Here is a 21894-nt window from a genome sequence, read left to right as displayed (position 1 = left end):
TTTTTTAAAGATAAATAAATATTATACAAATTTATCATAAATAGGAAACGCTTGCTTCTTTATTAATTAAAATAAAATAAAAATATTTTTTTTAAATATGGCTTAACTAATTCTTCTGTGGAATGTAGTCCACCTCATTGGCATCATCCTCCAGCCAGTCCAAGTGAACTGGGGTCGAGGTGGTGAGTTCCTCCTTTGGATCATTCTTAGCAGAACTTGAGGCCTCCGAGGTGGAGGAAGACTCCTCCGTGGTGCTACTGGTGACCTGCTCCTCTGGCTCCTTCTCCTTATCCTTGTCCTTCTCCTTATCCTTTTCCGAGTTGACTGGCTGGGCCAGGACATTGACCAGCATGTTGATGCGCTGGAAGAGCGACCTGGTCACATCGCGGGCCTTCTCCTCCAGGATCTTGGCCTCCTTCTCGATGTTGGCTATCCAGGGCTTGGCCTTCTCCAGCGTGCACTGCAGGCTGTGGACGAACTTGTTGACCTCGCTGGGACTGGGAGTGGTCGAGTCGGAGTCCGAATCCCCTGCAGACTTCGCCTCCGAACCGCAGACAATCGAGGCCGCCTGCAGTTGGCCCAAACAGAGGAGCAGGCTGGCCAGGAGAAGCACTGCGAGGGTCAGGGAATTAGTCATCGCGATTGTGGACCTGGAGTCTCGAATCTCAAATATCGAATATCAAATATCGTGTAGCGCCGCGGAGGCCCCAAAGTCGACTGAAACCCGTTTGCAGCCGCCGTTGACCAAGTTCTTGGGTATCTGGTGGCTTTTGGGCTGGGCCTTTGGGTTTGAGAGGCGAAGCTCGGCGAGAAAGTCGTCGGGCAAGTGAATTGCATTCGAAGCGGGCGAAAAAAGAGAGAGGTTCAGAAAAGGAGAAGGAGAAAGAGAAAGAGCAAGAGAGAAAGGCCCAGAGAGAAGCGGAGAATTCTCCAGAAAATGTCAAAGAGAAGGAAAGATAGAGCTGCGGATAGAGAAAGACTCATGGGTTCCTAAAGGTGACTAATCCATCAAGTTGATCTGTTTACGCGGCGTCTCAATTATCCTATTAGGTTTATCAAATCTTCCGAAGAATCTAGAACAGGTATTTCTCCATTAGTCACACAGCAGTTTAGAAAATAACAAAAAGCGAATGATAAATAGTTTAGAAAGGAAAAAAAACGGCGTTTTAGTGTTTATTTGTTTGATTTTAAATTTAAAGAATAAAATTGGTGTGGATAAAATAACATACCCATTTGATTGGATTTATTTTTAGTTTTTATTTAATATTTTTTTTTTGGTAATATTTTTGCTTATTTTTTTATTACATATTTTAAAGACTATCTATTAAATTCCTGACAGGTTTTTAATATGTCAAGCTAAACAAGTTTTTTTATATATTATTTATAAAAAAATTAGTAAATTAGCGTTTTAGATAAAAATATGCTCAAAAACAAATCTAGATAAATAAAATAAACCAAAAAAATGCATTTGTAAAATGAAAATCACATTTTCCCCGCCTAGCATCGTAAAAAAACCAACCACCTGTGTATTTTACTTTCCATTTTTATTTACACAAAAAAAAAATCATAAAAAAAACTTAAACACTTAAGGGGCGAAGGCTACTCTCTCAGAATCCAGGACTACTTCCTCAACTTGCTGCAGTTGCCCAAGGCGTCCAGGATGTGGCCGTGGCCGCACTGCTGCTCGCCCTTGAGGATGTCCGGATTGATGATCTCGACGTTGGCCAGGAAGCCGCGATCCTTGCTCATCTCCTCGGCGGAGTCCTTGGCCAGCTTGTCGCGCAGATCGTCGAATCGGTCCTTGATATCGCTCCCCAGGACCTTGGCCTTCTCGCCCAGCTTCTGGGCGCCCTCCTTGAGCTCGGTGCCGAGGTCCTTGGCCTTCTCGCCCAGCTTCTTGGCGCCCTCCTTGATGTGGCAGCCCACGTTCTTGAAGAAGTCGCGCACCTCGTGCTCGGAACTGCTGCTGCTGCCGGTGATCTCGGAGATCTTGTCGGTCACATCCCCCAGTCCGGGCACCTTGTCCTCGCAGTCGAAGAGACCCGCCTGGCTGGGCAGGAATGCGCCCACCAGCAGCAGGACAACCAGCGATCCTTGCAGGCTATTCATCTCTATGGTATAGTATAGTATTCTGTTCCTTTGGCTCCTTATCCACGAAAACCAGACTGAACGTCGACTTGACTGCAGTGAGACTGACCTGGGGCGCCTCGATTTCCACCCATTTTATTCGATTCGCAGCGCCGTCGCCTTTGTGTGTCACTTGGCTCGCATTTTCCTTAATTCAATTGGCGAACGGCCACAATCATCGCAATTGTGCGCTGATTTAAGCTCGGCACTCGACAAAGATACAAATACAAAAGTAATGGAGAGATAAAGATAGAGATAAAGATACAGGGCGTTGAAATTCCCGGCGATAAGGTTATATCCCTATTCCAAAACTTTGTTTTTCACATTCACATAAGTAATACAAATAAATACGCTTTTTTTTTGATTTTGCTGAGCCGGAAGCTGTGACAAATACGGCATATAAATAGATTATAGACTTCGTACACTGTGCGACATGCGTTCAATTGCTTTTTATTTACAATCTCGAATTGACCCACAATAAGCACGAGCTATGATTGCATAACAATTGGCGAGGCCATAAGATTCTCGAAAAACTGCGAATAGCCGAGGGATAGGATGGGTCTCATAGCCGAAGTTCCTGGTTGTTTATAAAGGAAAACAGGGGAGGGGAAATCTAGAAGTCTCGGAATAACTCACAAATATTTTTCCACTTTGTGATACGATTTAATTTTTGGTCTAGTATTTAAATAATTAATATGACATAATATAGTGTATCCTAAATAATATAATAGTGGCCCGAAAAAAGGGAAGTAGCTTTCTGCAGCCAAATTGGCTTGTCATAAATATCTAAAAATAAAACAGAAGATTAGCTTTTGTTGGCTAAAAACTTTATCTATATTACAGATATCAAATATATTGCCATTTAATGTTCTACACCACATTCTATACAATCTCGATCAACCCTCTTTGTAGACAGGAAAAACACTAATAGTTCCGTAATTGCCATTTTATTGACACCCAATTAAGGCTACTTAATTCTGGCTGTAGTTCCAGGTGCCGCCATCGTGAGCACCAATTGAGTGGGTTTCCCCAGGATTGGGATTCGCATCGTACATATCCTCCAAGTCCGCTTCGTCCTCTTGGTCCTCCGGATCCTCGGTCTCATCATCGTCGTCGCCCTCGCCATCGTCTTCTGCCAAAGCGATGTCATCATCGGGATTCGGTTCCTCGACGATTTCCTCGGTAACTTCCTCGGGACTTTCTTCCGGGAATTTTTCGGTGGTTTCTTCGGTGACTTCTTCGGGGATTTCCTCGGTGACTTCTTCCTTGCCGCTTTCTGAATCGATTTCGGGATCTACATAGTCTTGTGGTTCCTCTTCGGTTTCCACTTCCGGTTCTTTAAGTTCAGGGAGGGGAGGTAACTCCGTTGTGGTGGTGGTTGTTGTTGTTGTAGTAGTAGAAGTGGTTGAAGGTGTACCTGAAAAATAAATACATTATATATAAATATTATATAACTTATTTAAGTTTTATATAATAGTATTAACTCACATTCCTCTGCCGTGGGATCAAATTCACAGCGAATGCTGCGCTCCATGGACTCATCCCTCAGTGGTTCCTGAGTGGTGGTGGTGGTGGTTCTGCGAGTGGTGGTTGTAGAGGTCGTAGGGGCCTCAGTGGTTGTAGTAGTGGTTGTCGTGGTGGGTAGCCTTTTTGGGGCCACAGGTTTCTTAGTTAAATCCCTGCCTAAAAAATTCATAAATCATTTATTTATATATTTTTATATATTATATTATTCTTCTAACACTCCGCTAGACTTGGCTCGAAGTCGCAGCGAATCCGCCGGTCCAGTTCGTCTTCGTCCAGTGGAACGACCACCTTCTTGGGCCGCCGCACATAGTAGACCTCCTTGACCTCGATGATCTCGAGATCGGGATCATGGGGCGAGATGCGCCGACGCACGAACCGGTGGCTCTGGCCCTCCGGCAAAGAGCGGGCCTGGAGAATTCCGGGCCCGAAGAACGCCAGGACGAGAAGAATTAGAAACAGGGATCTGCTCATCGCGTAGTCTGCAGCTAAACTAGTTCGCAGCAGCCTCTTCTCTCGCGAGCTTCTCGAGCTTGGAAGTGCGGAAGCTTATCAAATGCGATAACCTTCTGACCTTGGTCTCTCTTCGGGGTGTGAGAGAGAGAGGGGAGGCGGAAGAATTCGGGAAGAACCCCTCCGTGTGTTGCATACTTTCGGACTTCAACGCTTAATTGCGGCTCACGCCTCGTGACGATGCATCAATGTCTGCATAAATTAGATTTCCTCCACGGACGCGTTACAAATTAGCCGCAAACATAATTGCCACGAGCTTGGCTAAATGCCCCGCCCCCTCTGCCTTTACCACCCCCACCCCTTGAGGGGGAGGGAAGGGTAGAAGGCGCGACAGATGGCGAAAATTGGCAGGGCATTCGGCTGCCCGGTTTTATGGGGCATATCGGCAACGCCGAGCGCAAAACAAATAAATAAATACACCGATTTTGAAAACTCTATATAAATATTTTGATTTAAATCCTGAACTTTTATTTAGAAGCTAGCATGCGTAAAAAAACAGAACAAATAAATAAATAAAACCCATTTTGGAAGCTTACCAAATATTCCAAATAAATATTTTGATTTAAAAGCTTTACGTCTGTTTATACAAATTATTTTAGCAAATCGAAATTTCTGCTTAAATATGTTTTAAAAATAACAGTATAAATTATCTCCAATACTCAAAATAAGTTAGAAACAATTAGAAAATGAAAAAAAAATATATAAAAATATATATAAGTATAAATAAACTTTTTGTTTGCCTTTAAATGTAAACATCCATTTCTTCTGGCGAATTTAGATGGAATATTTAATCAAATAAGTAATAAGTATCATGGGTTATCATATTTTTAAATGTAATCGATATGCTCTCGATCGGTTCCCTGGGATAACAAATTGCCGCGCAGCTGACTCATCCGCCAGTTTAAGGACCTCGCCCCTCATCGATATGCGATGAAAAATATGTAAAAAGTCATTTTCCCCATACATATTTCGCCTCACTTTCTCTGCGCTTCGTTCTTCCACATTCTTTTATTCTTTTTTCTCTCTGCCCCTGTTTGTTTGTCATTTTTCAATGGCAAAATCATGTTGTGTGGGGCATTTGGGGGATGAACCGAAGGGGGGTGCAAATTAGCCGAGCGACGGCGGCCACATATGTTTCAGTCATTTCCCAATAACATAACAGAAAACTGTGTATTTTCCTCGGTTTTTCTTTTTTATTTTGTCGAAAAGTGGGCGGCCGCGGGGCGTGGCACGGGATAGATAAACAAAAGTGTTGTGAAGAAAGAAACACACTGAAAATATGCATACGCTTCGAGTGCGGGCATCATCACTTTGATCAGTGGAAAAATATTTGCGAAATATTAATTAGTGCCATGTTTAGGGGGATTACGCGGATCTGTGGTGTCACTGTGATTAAATACATTTTTTTTTGGGTAAAACATATTTCTTTGAAGTGATTTTTTGCATGATTCCTCATGGTAAATATAAGTATTTAAATTGTTAGATTAATTGGTAATATAAAAACGGCTTATTTGAATTTATTGTATTAAATACAGAAATTTTAAAAATTTATTTGCATAAATTACAATTATCTGTTAATACTATAAAGCTCGCCTATTTTAAATGGAAAGTTGAAGCAGTAGGAAAAACTGTTTGACATAAAAACTTAAAACAAAAACCCGAAATTCTGAAATAAATCGAAGAGCTTATTAGTTCAACAGTCGAGTGTAAAATGGTAAGTTTTTCAATTCCTTGTGAATAAAATGAATATGCTAGGGTATTCAAATTGAGTTTTCGGTGGCTGATCTGATCTACGAAAAGTGCTCGCTGTGAGAGCGTGAAATATGCAAATCTTCTGCCCACCGAAGAGAGGGGGAGGGGGTTTCTTTTGGGGGAGAGTGGGTGTCGCAGGGGGCGCCTTCCTTTTTTTTGGGCCGCGAGATTCGGCCAAGACGAACAGTTGGCTACGAGGCACGTTGGCGGGCGGAACTCAAAGCGATCGCAGCTGATCGCCGATCACGGAAAAGAGCGAGACGGCAGACGCGATTCAGAGCGAGAGGGAGAGCGGGAAAAGCCCCCGGTGCGAGCGAGACAGCGCCACAATATATAGAAAATAATTATCTGCGGAAAATAGCGCTTTGTTTCCCCCTTTTTTTCGGTGTTTTTGTTTGCCAGCCCATAAAACTGAGTTTTTATTTGGTTTTTCTTTGTTTTTTGCCCTAAAAAGTGGCACAGTGTGTCCGAAACCTCAAGAGTGTCACCAAGAAGTCGGGAAAATTGGGAAATTGGGAAACTGGGAAACTGCCTCTGGGAGCGGATCAACTAAAAATAGCGAAACATAAAAGAGAGAGAATACTGACAAAAAAGAAGCCAAAAATAATTGAAGCGTGGGCAGCATTGAAAGGACAGTGAAGTCAGGCTAACAGGGAAATAAGTTATAAAAAAAAATAAAAAATAATTATTCCATAGCTTAAATTCTAAAAAAAACAAGGAAAAAATCACAAATAAATTAAAAAGACTTTACAAGATATGAAACCTTATAAACAAGTGCCGCCCGTACAGACATAGTTGAGATAAACAATAAATTGGCCTTTGGCCAAGAAAACGGCAAGAAGCAGCAGAAGATCAGCCGTGAATGAAGAAGAGGAAGCAGCAGCACCAGCAGCGGATAAAGGCAGATCAAACAAGAGAGCAACGGACAGCCAACAGGTGGATAAATCAGGGAAATAAATGAGCTGCAATGTCCCAGGAGGCGCAGGAAGAAGAAGATGAGGCTCTGCAGGAGGAGCAAGAGGAGGAGGATCCCCTGGCCAACCTGCTGAGTCTTAAGCTCAAGAAGCCCAACCACTGGAACTGGGAGCTGAGCACCTCGCGCAGCTGCAGCAACATCGCCCTGCCCCGGATCCTCCTCTACGATCACTCGGGCAATCTCCTCGTGGATGCCGACGGCCAGAAGGAGCAGACCTACACATCCCGGGAGATCCAGAGGCGCCGCAAACGCTCGGCCACCGCCAATTTGGAGCGCAATTTCCATGGCCTCCGGATAGCCGAGGCCACGCCCACACTCACCTCGATTTCGAGTGGCCGGGAAAGTGGCGAAGGCCGCCGGAAAACGCATGGCAGCTGCATTGACTTCAGCACCCACGAGCTGCCCAACTGGGAGCCCAGTTCCCGGCGCTCCAGCTCCCTGCGCGGCGTTCGCTTCCAGGAGGCGGAGTATCCAGAGGAGGAGCCGGCGGAGGTCCTGCCCGTCTATCCCACGCCACCCTCCACCTCCACCCTGAACTCCTCCAGCTCGGGTCCGCGGGAGAAGCGACGCTACCGCCGCTCCCAGAGCTCCATCCTCGAGCGGTTCAGCCTGTCGAAGGGCCGGCACTCGTCCCCGGAATTCGCCCAGGAGGAGGAGGTGGCCAAGGCGCCGCGCTACTACCTGCGAACCAGCAAGGCGGGCACTTTGGTCATCCGCGAGGAGAGCTTCAGCTCCCAGCGGCTGAGGCATCGTCGCCGTCGTCCGCCGAAGCACTCGTCCAGCGAGAACATCCTGCAGGAGAGGGAGGGGGAAAGGGAGCGGGATCAGGAGCAGCAGGTTCCAGCCAGCGTCGTGCAGGCCACGACTCGCAGGAGAGCGCTGGAGAGAACCCTGTCCTCCTCGGAGGACGAACAGAGGGACCGGGAGCCCAGGGAACCCAGGAGATCCAGGGGCAGGCCCAGGAACACCAGCCAACGCAGCTGCGGCAAGGATGCGGCTCAAGGTGAATTAAATAGCTAGGATAATAACACTAGTAAATATTATTTATTTTCATAATATTACAAAAACAAAGAAACCATAAAATAAACTAATATTATTAAAATAAAGTAAAACAAAAGGAGCAAATTCATCAGTACTCACAAAACCATATTAGGATAATACAAATTTGAAATACATATGGTACTGATTAATCTTAATATTCATAATAATATTACAAGGAAAACGAAAAGATAGTTAAATTAATAAAATTAAAGTATTAGGATAACACTTTTAAATTATGGACTTTATTAATACAGCTTGCTATTCAAATAAAAAAATACAAAATTATTAGATAAACTAATAGGATAAAAACAGTAGTATAATAATGCTCAATATTATGTTCCATTTATTATTTATTAATCTATATTTGTAAATTTATTTAAGATAAACGTAGCTTAACAGTATTTAAAGTTAAAAATATTATAATAATCTAATAATCTTTTCTAAATTCCATCAATTTTAAAACAAATTTCCCGTACATTCCCCAGAACTCATCACCGTGGATCCGGATAATTGTGTATATCGAGCAGCGCCGGGCGCCACCGCAAGGTAGAAGAAAAGAGGAAAATCTACCAGAAACCAAGAGAGAAAGAAGATAGAAAAGAAAGAAAGCCACCCAAGACGATGAGAAGTGAACTAGAGAAATACCTACACAGAAAGCCAGAGAACAGACAAAACTAGAGTTCCTCATTGTGATGTAAGACGATAAAACCTATGAAAATAAAAGAAAAACAAGAAACTTACGATCCAGTGGTAATTTTCATTTCAAGCTAAAGTGCCAGCTGTTTAAATCAAATTAATTGAGGTAAAACCACAAATTACATTATTAAATGGGTTCGGTTGTGCCAAAAGATATTCTCATCAAACCCATTACGAGGAAACTCTTACATTGTCACAGTTTGACATTTGTCCCATTAAAATATAGAACATTTTCAGACTATGCCCACTTAGGACCAATCAAAAACATTTGCCAAAAAGGTCTGTCAGCCTTTTCATTAGTAAAATATTTATATTTAAATTACCATAGAGCTGTGAATATTTTAAGTGAAAGAGATCATAAATTAAATTGATATTTTTAAGGAATATATTTAATTTATTTATTTTATATCCCATATTTTATTTAGGAATATATAGTAACCATTTTTTTATTTATATTGTTATTATTTTGTAGTTCAGTATAGCATTTAATATATTTTTGTATATGTCGTACTTTAAAATACTTTAAATATTTTAAGAACCAACAATAATTCTCTGAGACAGCCTGAAAGTATGCAGTGCTATCCCCCACTCGGATTTGGATAGATGGGATCTGAGATTCTGGAGTGTCCGGCGCAGCTCGTGGCTCTGGGTAAACAACGTAATCAGCTAGTGATAAGCTGGATCGTCGGGCCAGCGGCGAATGGGAGCCAAAACCAAAGTAACAGCTCAGTGCGATTGGAACCCTCGGAACGAGATGCGATCCGCACTGCTGTCCTGCTCCTGCTTCCTTCTGCTCCTGCTGCTGCTCCTCGGCTGCAGCTCCTCGTGCTGCGGATCGGGCAAGGTGATCTACTTCAACCAGCTGAACTCCAGCCAGTCCCTGGAGGCCTCCAAAAACACCACGGATGCCCTGGGCAAGGGCATGCTCTTCGATACGCGCGGCAATCGCTGTCGCCACGGCTTCGTTCGCGATCACCATGGGCGCTGCAGAAGGGTGAGTAAATCATTTGTATCATATCATATATCATATCTATTTACCCCTCTCTCAGCTGGTCTAAAAATACGGAATCTCCCCGCTTGGCTGGGTTAATTTTAAATGCGTGTTTATTTTAAGTCTGTGCGTTCTAGGAGATTAAGGTGAAAGCCTAAGCAAACTGTCTACAGAACCTGTAAAAACCATATGACAGATAGCGAAAATTAAGGCAAATATTATTCCAGTTTGCCTGGCAATACAATCTTTAAATATAAAATATTTAGGATTTAATTTTATTTTATTTTGTAACAAATAAATAATAATTTTAGATATGAAATAAAAATATTTTATATGCCAGTTTAAATTTTCCCCAAATCGTATTCCATATAACTATATTTTTAAGGCCCCCATTAACCGTAGAAAACCCCAGAGAATGGACGTTAACCCTTGCGCCTCGTCATGAAATCGAAACTACGTCACATCACGTGTCGCCGGTCACGAAAAGTATGATGAAATACCGGGCTCCGAGGGCTCTACTTCTGCAGATACCGCAGATACTCGTAGCAGATACAAGATACCAGATATAGAGTACAAGAGCCGACAACTCCGGGAGATAGCGATGAGTCGAGGAACGCTCTTCTGACTCAGCGCGATATTAATAATGAATCGCAGAGGAGCCTGGCATTCGGTCACATTTTCGGGAAATTTCAGCGGGTGTGCGGCGAGCGATAAGGAGGGTAAATATGCTGGATCTGTGACGTCCCCCGTTCCGTAATTGCCGTTAAATACTCAATGGGCTGTCGCGTGGTCACCACCCACTCCACCACCCAACCACCCGCTTTTCCAGAAAGCCCCGATGATTGGCCAAAACCAAAAGTTTTACACGGAATTTCGCATGGCTCACTCGGCGATCGTTACGCAGCGAAAATATTATTTAGCCTGGATTTTTTTGTCAAAGTTCATAGCGCTCTGGGAATTATTGGGACGCTATCTACTAGCCACTACTCTTCATCAGATATTGCGGCTAACTCACCGAAAATACGGGGAGCACAGGCCAATTAACCCACGTTCTTACTCAGGTCTAAAAATAAGGGTTATCTATTTGAGTGCGGTGGCTGGTTTTTTAGCAAACTTAGTTGCTCAATTGATTTCATTTCGGTGATGGGTTTTGCTCTGCGTTAATCTCGCTGGAAGGCGGGGCTCTTATTTTGTTTATTTAGATAAGATAGACGGCGCTTTAAATATATTATTCACCTATCAATATTATTCATGATTCTTAAAATTTTCAAAAACATTATTTTTCCAAAAAAATTATAATTTTAGACAATTTATATTTAAATTTCAAGCCTGTTTTTTTGTTTTTTAGTTTTCAACAGGCTACTATTTTTACTACTATTTTCTTGTACAAACATAACAACTTCTGAGTGTTAAAATAACTGGCTATTATTTGTATCTTCTTTATGAAATATTTTAATTAATATAATCTATAATTTCTAGAAAGTAACAGATATGTTTACCAAAGGAATAAATATTTTTAAAAATCTATAATGGTTAAAATTCTGAAGTTATAGTTCCCAGTACCCTAGGTGGGTATTAAAGTTCTGGTAAAATCATAAAAACTTCTGAGAAGAGCGGCGAAAAATCCCCTGTTCTATCTCTCGCAGAGAACCCCTTCAAATCCCCGTAAGTTCTCAAGATTTTGGGGGTTGCGTTGGGCCACGTCCTATGAAAATGCAATAGGCTCAACGATGGTGATATTATCGGGTCCGGGTCCCCTTTGGATACCTAGACACCTACAACCCGCTCGCTCGGCAACCGCGGGAATCGAAATCAGTGCTGAGCCAGAACTCAATTACACAGATTGCAAATGGCATGGGGGACAAGATAAGATTTCCCCCGTTTGCCCCTGGTACACGAAAAACACAGGGTGGTGTTTTCAAGACCCGAGGAACCCATAGCTCTACGAATCCAAAAAGAGGGCGGAGCACCCTGTTTGCGGTTTATCAACTCAATGAAAAGACAAGCGGGCAGAACACTTAAGAAGTGCTACCCCAAACTCGTATAAAATCAGTTAACTGCCGGCACTGGAGCAAGCCACTTCTTGGATAGCCCACCTTTTTTTTTCTTGTTTATCGCGCCCTTCGGAGATAAATAACAAATATATATATAACCAATCCACTTTTAAGCGAGAGAAACACAAAAAGATGTCGATGCACCAGCTGCTGCTGTACTCCCTCTGCCTCTGGGCGGTGTTCGTGTTCTGTGCCCCGCAGCCCAGTGAATCGCGTCGCGTGATCTTCCTGAAACCCAACGGCATCCATCGCGGCCAGATCCTGGCCACCCACGGCATGGCCAAGTCCTGCCCCCAGTGCCACATGATCGACCATCGCGGCAACTGCCGGCGCATCATAGCCTACAATGCAGGTGGGTCTATCTGGGATATTTCGGATATTTCTGCTACATCACGTATACGCATTACGTATACGCCTTAGTCACCCAGTCGAAGCCCGTGCTAATCTATCTCCGTGTCTCTTGCAGATGGCGTGCGCTGCTGATCCGAGTGATCCGAAGTGAATCCAATCATCGAACGAATCTCGCACTCTCTCAACCCAACAAAACCCTATTTATTTATCCTATTTATCTGCCTCGCACGCTATACATTTGAATAATATCATGATAATATATGAAAAATCCACCATTCAATTAAAGTGTTTAATTACTAAAAGTTGCATTCCATTTAAGGGCTTAATTCTTATCATTTAAATATTGCTAAGTACAAATGGGGATTTCTATAGCAGCGCATTTCTGATATCTGCCCCTCGAGTGGAATCGGAAATATTTGATTTAACAATTATAATGCCGACTTGACGCAAACGCCTGCGGCAGCTATCGGTGGCTAATTATTAATCGGGGGGCATTAATCGGTGCTCACCTGCAACAGGTGGGCCGCCTGTGACTCTCTTCGCCATAATTTATACCGCTGTTATCGTGGCCGAGTATTTACTGTATCAGCTAGCGCCTGCCTAATTGCTTCCCCAGATTGTTGGAGCTTGTAAATTGCGCTTACCACTAATGACAGTTCTAGCTAATTAATGTTAATCTGATTAAAGATTTATTTCGTAAATTTATATGTCAAATAAATAAATGGTTTGAAAATAGGATAGCATTTATTTTTGCATCTTGTTATCAATGTATGACTATAAAACTGTTTTTATAATAACTACCAAAAATCAATATTATTTATAATTAATTTCTATTTAATATGTTTTAATAAAAAATCAACCAAAATGTATACATATTTTTTAATTTTATTAGATGTGTTCAAGGTTAGTATAATAATTAGATACATTTTTAATTCTAAATTATTATATTTAGACATATCGACATATATTAAATCGATACTTCCATCTTAAGGATTTTGCAAATTTTCCTGTTTAACTTTCGTTCTCAACTACCGTCTATAATCAAAAAGAGCCCCATCAAGTCTTCTAATCCCCTGAAATAATACAAATTGGAGTAATTTTGCATGCGTCAGAGCTGTCGGCCATCTATCGATCACTTGAATGTGCCAAAAGGCTCGCAGAGATCGCGAAGTATATTCATATACACATATATAGCGCTGTATCGGGCGGATCGGGAGGCAAGGGCATTAAGGCCGTTGGTCAGACGTCCGCCAAACTTTGTACCGCTACGTCAGCTGGGGGAGGGGCCGGCACCCAATCAGCCATCCGTCCGCAGGTGATTCGGCTTCGATTCAGATTCATCAACCGCCTTATCGACATGTCAGCTGAGTCGGAGTTAATTACTGAATGAAATTCCGATTTCACAATTGGCCAAGAGGTGTCGGATTAGGGTGTGATAAATATTTAGGACTTGACCAGCACTACACAATTCGTATTTACATTTAAGTTGAACTAAGTAAACTCCAGAAAATAAGAATTACCGAAAAAGAATTTGTTAATACTTAAAATTACAATTTATTTAAAAATTAGATATTTGAAAAGATTGTTGCAGGATTATTTTCCCAAAAACTTATTTTTTTTACAGAAACAATGGAAATATTGATCCAAATATGGATTGTCATACCTTTCTGAACTCGTTATTAAATTTCCTATCGATTGGCATTTAAACCTGGACATTTTATTTTTTTGCCATTTTTCGTAAAAAATCATGAGGTACCCCCTTACAAAAAAATTGAAAATTTTCGAAAATTTTATTTTTGCAGGATCACCCGGGAAGTGTTATGGATTTTTTTATTGTTTAGTTATCTGTTCAAAACAGTATTCATTTTTGGTGTAGGACCATTTTTGGCCAAGTTATAGCAAAAAAACCAACACAAAAAATTCAAATTTTTGCCAAAAAATCAGATTCCAATTTTTTACAAAAAAAATAATTCGTTTTTTGAACGTAACAAAGGAAATATTGATCCACATATGGAGTGTCATACCTTTCTGAACTCGTTATTAAATTTCCTATCGATTGGCATTTAAACCTGGACATTTTATTTTTTTGCCATTTTTCGTAAAAAATCATGAGGTACCCCCTTACAAAAAAATTGAAAATTTTCGAAAATTTTATTTTTGCAGGATCACCCGGGAAGTGTTATGGATTTTTTTATTATTTAGTTATCTGTTCAAAGCAGTATTCATTTTTGGTGTACGACCATTTTTGGCCAAGTTATAGCAAAAAAACACACACAAAAAATATTCATATTTTTATCAAAAACCCAGATTTTAATTTTTTACAAAAAAATAATTGGTTTTTTAGCCGTAACAAAGGAAATATTAATCCAAATATGAATTGTCATACCTTTCTGAACTCGTTATTAAATTTCCTATCGATTGGCATTTAAACCTGGACATTTTATTTTTTTGCCATTTTTCGTAAAAAATCATGAGGTACCCCCTTACAAAAAAATTGAAAATTTTCGAAAATTTTATTTTTGCAGGATCACCCGGGAAGTGTTATGGATTTTTTTATTGTTTAGTTATCTGTTCAAAACAGTATTCATTTTTGGTGTAGGACCATTTTTGGCCAAGTTATAGCAAAAAAACCAACACAAAAAATTCAAATTTTTGCCAAAAAATCAGATTCCAATTTTTCACAAAAAAAATAATTCGTTTTTTGAACGTAACAAAGGAAATATTGATCCAAATATGGATTGTCATACCTTTCTGAACTCGTTATTAAATTTACTATCGATTGGCATTTAAACCTGGACATTTTATTTTTTTGCCATTTTTCGTAAAAAATCATGAGGTACCCCCTTACAAAAAAATTGAAAATTTTCGAAAATTTTATTTTTGCAGGATCACCCGGGAAGTGTTATGGATTTTTTTATTATTTAGTTATCTGTTCAAAGCAGTATTCATTTTTGGTGTACGACCATTTTTGGCCAAGTTATAGCAAAAAAACACACACAAAAAAATTCAAATTTTTACCAAAAACCCAGATTCCAATTTTTTACAAAAAAATAATTCGTTTTTTGACCGTAACATTGCAAATATTGATCCACATATGGAGTGTCATACCTTTCTGAACTCGTTATTAAATTTCCTATCGATTGGCATTTAAACCTGGACATTTTATTTTTTTGCCATTTTTCGTAAAAAATCATGAGGTACCCCCTTACAAAAAAATTGGAAATTTTCGAAAATTTTATTTTTGCAGGATCACCCGGGAAGTGTTATGGATTTTTTTATTGTTTAGTTATCTGTTCAAAACAGTATTCATTTTTGGTGTAGGACCATTTTTGGCCAAGTTATAGCAAAAAAACCAACACAAAAAATTCAAATTTTTGCCAAAAAATCAGATTCCAATTTTTCACAAAAAAAATAATTCGTTTTTTGAACGTAACAAAGGAAATATTGATCCAAATATGGATTGTCATACCTTTCTGAACTCGTTATTAAATTTCCTATCGATTGGCATTTAAACCTGGACATTTTATTTTTTTGCCATTTTTCGTAAAAAATCATGAGGTACCCCCTTACAAAAAAATTGAAAATTTTCGAAAATTTTATTTTTGCAGGATCACCCGGGAAGTGGTTTGGATTTTTTTATTGTTTAGTTATCTGTTCAAAACAGTATTCATTTTTGGTGTAGGACCATTTTTGGCCAAGTTATAGCAAAAAAACAAACACAAAAATATTCATATTTTTATCAAAAACCCAGATTTTAATTTTTCACAAAAAAAAAATTGGTTTTTTAACCGTAACAAAGGAAATATTGATCCAAATATGGATTGTCATACCTTTCTGAACTTGTTATTAAATTTCCTATCGATTGGCATTTAAACCTGGACATTTTATTTTTTTGACATTTTTCGTAAAAAATCATGAGGTACCTTACAAAAAAATTGAAAATTTTCGAAAATTTTATTTTTGCAGGATCACCCGGAAAGTGTTATGGATTTTTTTATTGTTTAGTTATCTGTTCAAAACAGTATTCATTTTTGGTGTAGGACCATTTTTGGCCAAGTTATAGCAAAAAAACCAACACAAAAAATTCAAATTTTTGCCAAAAAATCAGATTCCAATTTTTCACAAAAAAATAATTCGTTTTTGAACGTAACAAAGGAAATATTGATCCAAATATGGATTGTCATACCTTTCTAAACTCGTTATTAAATTTACTATCGATTGGCATTTAAACCTGGACATTTTATTTTTTTGCCATTTTTCGTAAAAAATCATGAGGTACCCCCTTACAAAAAAATTGAAAATTTTCGAAAATTTTATTTTTGCAGGATCACCCGGGAAGTGTTATGGATTTTTTTATTGTTTAGTTATCTGTTCAAAACAGTATTCATTTTTGGTGTAGGACCATTTTTGGCAAAGTTATAGCAAAAAAACCAACACAAAAAAATTCAAATTTTTACCAAAAACCCACATTCCAATTTTTAACAAAAAAATAATTGGTTTTTTGGCCGTAACAAAGGAAATATTGATCCAAATATGGATTGTCATACCTTTCTGAACTTGTTATGTTTCCAAGCATTTAAACCTTGACATTTTATTTGTTTGACATTTTTCGAAATAGTCCTTATTCCTGTTCTTATAAAGTTTATTTTTACATCTTGGTGAACTCGGATCTCTGGTGGTCGAGTGATTTATGCTTTCCACTGCCTGAAAAAGCCTGTAAATAAAATTCGACAAGTCGAAAGGCCTCGAACTGCGAGTTTTACTCCGTTTCCGCAGCATAACTTCGGGCTGAAGTCAGATCACACCGGATGGGCGATGGGGCGTCATTAGATAAGAGGGCTGGTCAGTGATCCACCCAGTGACGAAGACCGAAGACCCTAACTCCCGACTTCCCGACGCTTCTGGGGCGCCGACGCATGACGGTGGAATTTTACTACACCGCTCGTAAATTCCCCCGCGCTTTCGTCATAGCGAGGATCGAAAATAGCACAGCCAATGGCATTGGAGTGCCGTAGTATCGTAGTATCGGCGTGCCCAGGGTACCATATGGCAACCCACACGAACCAAGACCGCCGACAATGGGTATATCTGTATATATATTCATATTATATGCCCGATTTGCTGTATATATCTTATCGCGTGCCAACGGAATGCCTTTGGGGGGCTTATCTTATCGATATTGCGGGCCGGCGGTCGCCGTCTTTGGGCTATCGACGTTGAATATCGGCGGGCACAACACCGGAGAGCAGGCGCAGTCATAAAAGCGACTCCCAAGCGGATCGAACAAGCACGAAAACGAATAAAATCGCGGAGGAAAACCAAAGAAAATCGGAATCAAAATAAAAATCTATCTTTATAAATTATAAATTATATTGCAAAATGCAAGTCCATCGCCTGCTGATCCTGACCTTTGTGGTTCTGGCCCTGATCTTGGCCCAGAGTCCCCGGACGACGGAGGCCCGCCGCCTGATCTTCTACAATCCGCACACGAAGCCCCTGACCAGCCAGCTCCTCGTCTCCCGGAGGATCGCGAAACCCTGTCCCGCCGGCAAGATGCGGGACCACCGGGATCGGTGTCGTCGGGCCGTCATCTTCGGGCGCAGCAACTGAAAAGCAAATCTCCCCATTTAATGTATACATTTCTGCATACATTCCCCTACTTTTTTTTTGACCTAGCTTGTAAGCTAACTTATTTTAGACGTAGTTGCGTCACAATGTGACCGCCAAAAGTATTTATTACATTATTTATTTTGTAGCCGCTAATAATGATAAGTAATAAAGTGATGTCGATAAAGATAAAAACCACGCTCAATGTTTACTTAAACCTATTGTTAACTGAAAGTTTGCCAATAGATTGTTGGCTTGTCTTTGGAATATTTACAAATATTTATTGGGTGAGAAAAATATAAAATATAACTCTGAATAAATGTGTAATATTAAAATGCAAATCAGTATTACGTTTTAAATAAAAATCTTGTAATTACAGCAATAACTTTTTTTAACTTAACTTATTTTAATTCAGTTTGATTATATCAAAGTTGTAGTTTCAAGAATTCAGGTGACACTCATAATTGAAAGAAAACTCCACAGATGACTGGTTTATTTCCTGTAAAATTTCGCTGTATCCCATGATTCACTGAGAAACGCAGAAATCACCTTCTGTTTTGCTTGGTAACAAGATCCTTAGATTGGAAAGGAAATTCAATAAATTGAGCAACATATATCATATATAAAATAAGATCTTTGAATTATATTTTTAATATCCAAAAATAAATCAAATATTTAATACCCAATTCAGCTGAATTATATTTTAATTTCTGGGACTCTAGAAAAAGGGAAAGGGGTTGCTGGCCCACCATCATCATCATTTTAAGCCTTTCGGTGTCATGAGCTAACAGTTTAATCTGGAAACAGAAACAGAAATCGAGATTGCAGGCGATAGGCTGTGTGGGACATGTTTTAGTAAATTGCACGCCGGAAATCAGTGACGTCAGTGATATGACGACTTGGCTTGACAGGCTAGACAAATAAAAAGAGAGGGAAAACCTCTGTGTGGGGGAAATCCCTCAGGTAGCTCATACGCACTGTTGTACATTGACTTTTATACTAGGGAACCATGTGGAATTTTTCTGAGGTATATAAAGCAAGCAATACAATGCCAAAAAAAATATAATAAATATTAAATGTATAATTTATATTTCAAAAAATGATCTTAATTATTTGCCAAGGGTTTTTAAAGGTTTAGAATATTTTTCAGAGCTATTATAAGGCTTTTATCATTTATTGTTTAATTAGGCTAAGCAATGCAATGCAAAAAAAAATATAATAAATATTATATATACAGTTTATGTATTTCAAAAATCGCTTTAATCGCTTTTCAAGGGTTTTCGGTCTGAGTTACAGGCTGAAACGAAACGTCTTCAAACGCGATTCGCCCGAATGGTGCTCTCGATCCAGTCCATGTAGCCGCTGACCCTGGTGTAGATGCCCGAGATTTGCTTCTGGCCGCAGTGCTCCCTGCCAATGGAGACGATCCCGGCGAGGTAGACATGCCGACTGCCCTCCGGCGTGTTGGCCTCCACGGTCAGCGGTCCGCCGGAGTCGCCGGCGCAGGAATCGACCCCGATCTCGCCGCCGGCGCACATCTGGCCCTCGGTGAGCACGATGCTCGAGTCCTGGGCGAAGGCCTCCTGGCACTGCTCCTGCGCCTGGATGGTCAGCATGGCCTTCCGCTTCACCCGGCTGCTGGCACTCGACTCGGTCTTGCCCCAGCCGGAGACGTCGGCCGCCGAGCCGGCCAGCTGGTTGGCGTTCCTGCCCCTCGCCGGCGGCAGGCAGACGGGCTCCAGATTCTTCACCTGCAGCCAGTTCACCGGGCGGGAAAGTCTCAACAAGGCTATGTCATTCACGTAGGTGCGGTTCGAGTAGCGCTCGTGGGACAGGACGCGATCGAAGGTCACTCTGGTGTGCGGCGGGGCACAGTCCCGCTCCCCCTCGTAGGTCACGCAGTCGGGATCCGTGTCCCTGTCCCACTCCCCCAGAATGGCGGCCGTCAGCCGCCTGCCATGCGTCTCGATGCAGTGGGCCGCGGTGACGAGCCATCGCTGGGCGATGAAGGAGGCTCCGCAGGCGTAGTCCTTGGTGCGATCCGCCAGGATCTCGTACTCCAGCAGCACCGTCCAGGGGAACTCGTAGAGGCCCGTTTCGTGGCCCCCGAACACGCGGAAGGCGAAGGCCGATCCGCAGTACGGGTGCTGGGGCAGCTCATCGATCCCCGTGGGCGGCGACGGGCGGCGGCTGGATAGCAGCTTCAGCAGGGTGGTGCTCCTGTTCGACGGCGAGGGACTGGTGGTCACATTGCCTATTCGGGGGGCAAAGGGCGGTATGATGTTCGTCTCGCGGGGACAACACACCTGTAATAAAATATAATACAAAATATTTTAGAAAGCTATATTGCAAGTAATATGTACCTTTAAACAAAAACAAACATTTCCTTACAAATTTGGCACTTGGCATTTTGCCAGCTTTTTAAGTGCTTAAATGTGGTTTATCAAAAAATACAAAATAATATGAAAAAAAACTTAGAGCTAAAAACAGCCTTTTTTATAAAAATATCATAATATTCTTCCAAATGACTTTTTATTTAATATAATAGTATCTTTAAGCTTTAGGGTAAAAAGTAAATAAAATAATTAAACTAAAGCAAATAAAAGTTTAAAATAGCATATTTTTTTAAGCAAATATAAATTAAAGCATTTAATAAATATCTAATAAATTATGAATATTTTCTTTGTGTTAAATATAAAAAAAAAAGCCGCAAAATAATATTAATTGGTTAAGAAAACCCCCTTGGAAAATGTTTGTTTCCCCTAAGACGCAAATGAGCGTGAGGCCCATAAATTACCAGCCAGCTGTAATGCTAATAAACAACTTTGGGCAGGCGAAGAAGATCTCCACTGAGTGCGGCTAATAGAAACTGGTTAATAATGGGAAACGTGTTTGTTGGGGGGAAATAGTATAGCTACCACATAGTATATATATACTATATTCTTACCAGATCGGGTCGCTGGCGGGAGAAGCACTGCTGTTTGCTGGCCAAATCCGATAGCTTATCGACGGCGTAAAAGTCGCAGTCCTTCTTCTCGATGCAGGTTCCCCTGCCGAATTCCGCCGAGTTGCAGTTGCCGAAATGCATGATGGCTTCTGAAAACGAAACAAGTATATGAATACCAGAAAATACTAGCAATAATTACTAGAAATAGAATTACTGCCAAGTTGCTGGGCCCCTGAGGCTCCCAAAAGGGCCAAGAGCAGGCTGGCGATTAGCAGGCTCATTTTCCTCCAGATTTTCCCACTCTTCTCTATTTCTATTCGTATTTTCCGCTTCGATTGATTCTCGAGTCGTTGGCGAAGCTGCGTCCCCAGTGGCTGGCAATCAACTACTGATCTCTGGCGATCGGCAATGGGCAACCTCGCAAACGCGACCCTCGCAATCTTGGCTTTTCCATCCCCGCGGTTGCATTGATTAGCCGATCGATCGACTCGATTCGGAATCGGTTCGAATAGAATAGCATCTCATTGATTGCGGCCAGGCGGGAAAACCCGTTGCCGCTGCCACTGCCACTGCCTTCCAGTCGCTCTTCCAGCCGCCGCTCAATAGAAATATCAAATACTCGTAATTATTCGCCTACGTGTGTCATTTAATTCGCAAAACACTTCCATTTCCACCGCTCGCCGCTAAAATCCACTTGTTTTCATTGCGGTTTTTGCAGCTATCAGTCGTAAAGCTGGGAAAGTGCGAGCGAACGTTTGGTTTTTGGGAGAGTCGGCGACCGCTTCTCGTTGGAAATATTTTAAAAATAATGCAACACAATCGGGTGATAAGAAGGTTAAATATGATAAAGCCCAATAAAAATATTTCAAGAACGGCATGCAAAGGAGATTGCACTTTTTTAAAAATATCACCTAATCAATAAATAATAAATTTGATAGGGGAGTGTAGGGTAAGGTGACGAACGATTCGTTTTTTGAATGTAACTTTTGTAAAAATCAATATTTTTCAAAAGTGTAAACGCAGAAAGTTGCTTACATCTACTGAGCATATCCCTGTAAAATTCGAAATTCGAAATTCCAATGCAGCTAAATCCCACAGCGTTTGGGGTGAACCCTACTTTTTTTGCACTTTCAAAAGTTGTAGGGTAATGTGACGAACGATTTGTTCTTTAATGTAACTTCTCCAAAAATCAATATTTTTTAAAAGTGTAAAAGCAGAAAGTTGCTTACATTTACTGAGCATATTTCTAAAAAAATTTGGATTCGAAATTTCAACGTAGCCAAAACCCACAGCGTTTGGTGTAAACCATCCTTTT

The 21894-nt window shown here is 40.8% G+C and overlaps 8 protein-coding genes across 8 annotated transcripts; 4 read left to right on the top strand and 4 right to left on the bottom strand.

Annotated features, from left to right (window-relative positions):
• Positions 1–30: 30 nt before the first annotated feature.
• LOC108068025 (uncharacterized) lies at positions 31–741 on the bottom strand. The gene has a single exon (XM_017157366.3). It carries the CDS (start codon positions 635–637, stop codon positions 107–109), a length of 531 nt encoding a protein of 176 aa, XP_017012855.2. The 5' UTR covers positions 638–741; the 3' UTR covers positions 31–106.
• Positions 742–1525: 784 nt separating this feature from the next.
• Positions 1526–2205, bottom strand: LOC108068024 (uncharacterized). The gene has a single exon (XM_017157365.3). The coding sequence runs from the start codon at positions 2107–2109 to the stop codon at positions 1621–1623; it is 489 nt and encodes a 162-aa protein (XP_017012854.2). The 5' UTR covers positions 2110–2205; the 3' UTR covers positions 1526–1620.
• Positions 2206–3058: 853 nt separating this feature from the next.
• On the bottom strand, positions 3059–4143 carry LOC108068021 (PH domain-containing protein DDB_G0287875). Its single transcript, XM_017157362.2, has 3 exons — positions 3870–4143; positions 3616–3810; positions 3059–3544 (listed from the first exon to the last, which is right to left on the bottom strand). The coding sequence occupies exons 1-3, from the start codon at positions 4123–4125 to the stop codon at positions 3099–3101; spliced, it is 897 nt and encodes a 298-aa protein (XP_017012851.2). The 5' UTR covers positions 4126–4143; the 3' UTR covers positions 3059–3098.
• Positions 4144–6115: 1972 nt separating this feature from the next.
• LOC108068104 (zinc finger CCCH domain-containing protein 13) lies at positions 6116–8673 on the top strand. Its single transcript, XM_017157507.2, has 3 exons — positions 6116–6223; positions 6613–7895; positions 8419–8673. Exons 2-3 carry the CDS (start codon positions 6884–6886, stop codon positions 8481–8483), a joined length of 1077 nt encoding a protein of 358 aa, XP_017012996.2. The 5' UTR covers positions 6116–6223; positions 6613–6883; the 3' UTR covers positions 8484–8673.
• Positions 8674–9321: 648 nt separating this feature from the next.
• On the top strand, positions 9322–9819 carry LOC108068083 (uncharacterized). The gene is made up of 2 exons (XM_017157484.3): positions 9322–9623; positions 9679–9819. Exons 1-2 carry the CDS (start codon positions 9330–9332, stop codon positions 9685–9687), a joined length of 303 nt encoding a protein of 100 aa, XP_017012973.3. The 5' UTR covers positions 9322–9329; the 3' UTR covers positions 9688–9819.
• Positions 9820–11667: 1848 nt separating this feature from the next.
• LOC108068084 (uncharacterized) lies at positions 11668–12310 on the top strand. Its single transcript, XM_017157485.3, has 2 exons — positions 11668–12026; positions 12141–12310. The coding sequence occupies exons 1-2, from the start codon at positions 11807–11809 to the stop codon at positions 12155–12157; spliced, it is 237 nt and encodes a 78-aa protein (XP_017012974.2). The 5' UTR covers positions 11668–11806; the 3' UTR covers positions 12158–12310.
• Positions 12311–17281: 4971 nt separating this feature from the next.
• Positions 17282–18308, top strand: LOC138913900 (uncharacterized). The gene has a single exon (XM_070219069.1). The coding sequence runs from the start codon at positions 17405–17407 to the stop codon at positions 17633–17635; it is 231 nt and encodes a 76-aa protein (XP_070075170.1). The 5' UTR covers positions 17282–17404; the 3' UTR covers positions 17636–18308.
• A 561-nt stretch (positions 18309–18869) lies between these two features.
• Positions 18870–20980, bottom strand: Ser7 (serine protease Ser7). Its single transcript, XM_017157482.3, has 3 exons — positions 20794–20980; positions 20580–20728; positions 18870–19938 (listed from the first exon to the last, which is right to left on the bottom strand). The coding sequence occupies exons 1-3, from the start codon at positions 20858–20860 to the stop codon at positions 18946–18948; spliced, it is 1209 nt and encodes a 402-aa protein (XP_017012971.2). The 5' UTR covers positions 20861–20980; the 3' UTR covers positions 18870–18945.
• Positions 20981–21894: the final 914 nt, after the last annotated feature.

This window comes from Drosophila takahashii, chromosome X, assembly GCF_030179915.1.
Source record: "Drosophila takahashii strain IR98-3 E-12201 chromosome X, DtakHiC1v2, whole genome shotgun sequence".
NCBI lineage: Eukaryota > Metazoa > Arthropoda > Insecta > Diptera > Drosophilidae > Drosophila > Drosophila takahashii.
The sequence above is the reverse complement of the archived record's forward strand: the minus strand, read 5'-3'. Positions and strand labels throughout refer to the sequence as shown.

Excerpts from the sequence above, each read along its gene's own strand:
- LOC108068083 (XM_017157484.3), top strand. The coding sequence starts at position 9,330 with ATGGGAGCCAAAACCAAAGTAACAGCTCAGTGCGATTGGAACCCTCGG.
- Ser7 (XM_017157482.3), bottom strand. The coding sequence starts at position 20,860 with ATGAGCCTGCTAATCGCCAGCCTGCTCTTGGCCCTTTTGGGAGCCTCA. Across the intron at positions 20,729-20,793 it reads AGGGGCCCAGCAACTTGGCA|AAGCCATCATGCATTTCGGC; the intron begins GTAATTCTATTT and ends TTTCGTTTTCAG. Across the intron at positions 19,939-20,579 it reads CCCGCCAGCGACCCGATCTG|GTGTGTTGTCCCCGCGAGAC; the intron begins GTAAGAATATAG and ends ATTTTATTACAG.
- LOC108068104 (XM_017157507.2), top strand. The coding sequence starts at position 6,884 with ATGTCCCAGGAGGCGCAGGAAGAAGAAGATGAGGCTCTGCAGGAGGAG. Across the intron at positions 7,896-8,418 it reads CGGCAAGGATGCGGCTCAAG|AACTCATCACCGTGGATCCG; the intron begins GTGAATTAAATA and ends TACATTCCCCAG.
- LOC108068025 (XM_017157366.3), bottom strand. The coding sequence starts at position 637 with ATGACTAATTCCCTGACCCTCGCAGTGCTTCTCCTGGCCAGCCTGCTC.
- LOC108068021 (XM_017157362.2), bottom strand. The coding sequence starts at position 4,125 with ATGAGCAGATCCCTGTTTCTAATTCTTCTCGTCCTGGCGTTCTTCGGG. Across the intron at positions 3,811-3,869 it reads CGAGCCAAGTCTAGCGGAGT|GCAGGGATTTAACTAAGAAA; the intron begins GTTAGAAGAATA and ends TGAATTTTTTAG. Across the intron at positions 3,545-3,615 it reads TGATCCCACGGCAGAGGAAT|GTACACCTTCAACCACTTCT; the intron begins GTGAGTTAATAC and ends TTTATTTTTCAG.
- LOC108068084 (XM_017157485.3), top strand. The coding sequence starts at position 11,807 with ATGTCGATGCACCAGCTGCTGCTGTACTCCCTCTGCCTCTGGGCGGTG.
- LOC138913900 (XM_070219069.1), top strand. The coding sequence starts at position 17,405 with ATGCAAGTCCATCGCCTGCTGATCCTGACCTTTGTGGTTCTGGCCCTG.
- LOC108068024 (XM_017157365.3), bottom strand. The coding sequence starts at position 2,109 with ATGAATAGCCTGCAAGGATCGCTGGTTGTCCTGCTGCTGGTGGGCGCA.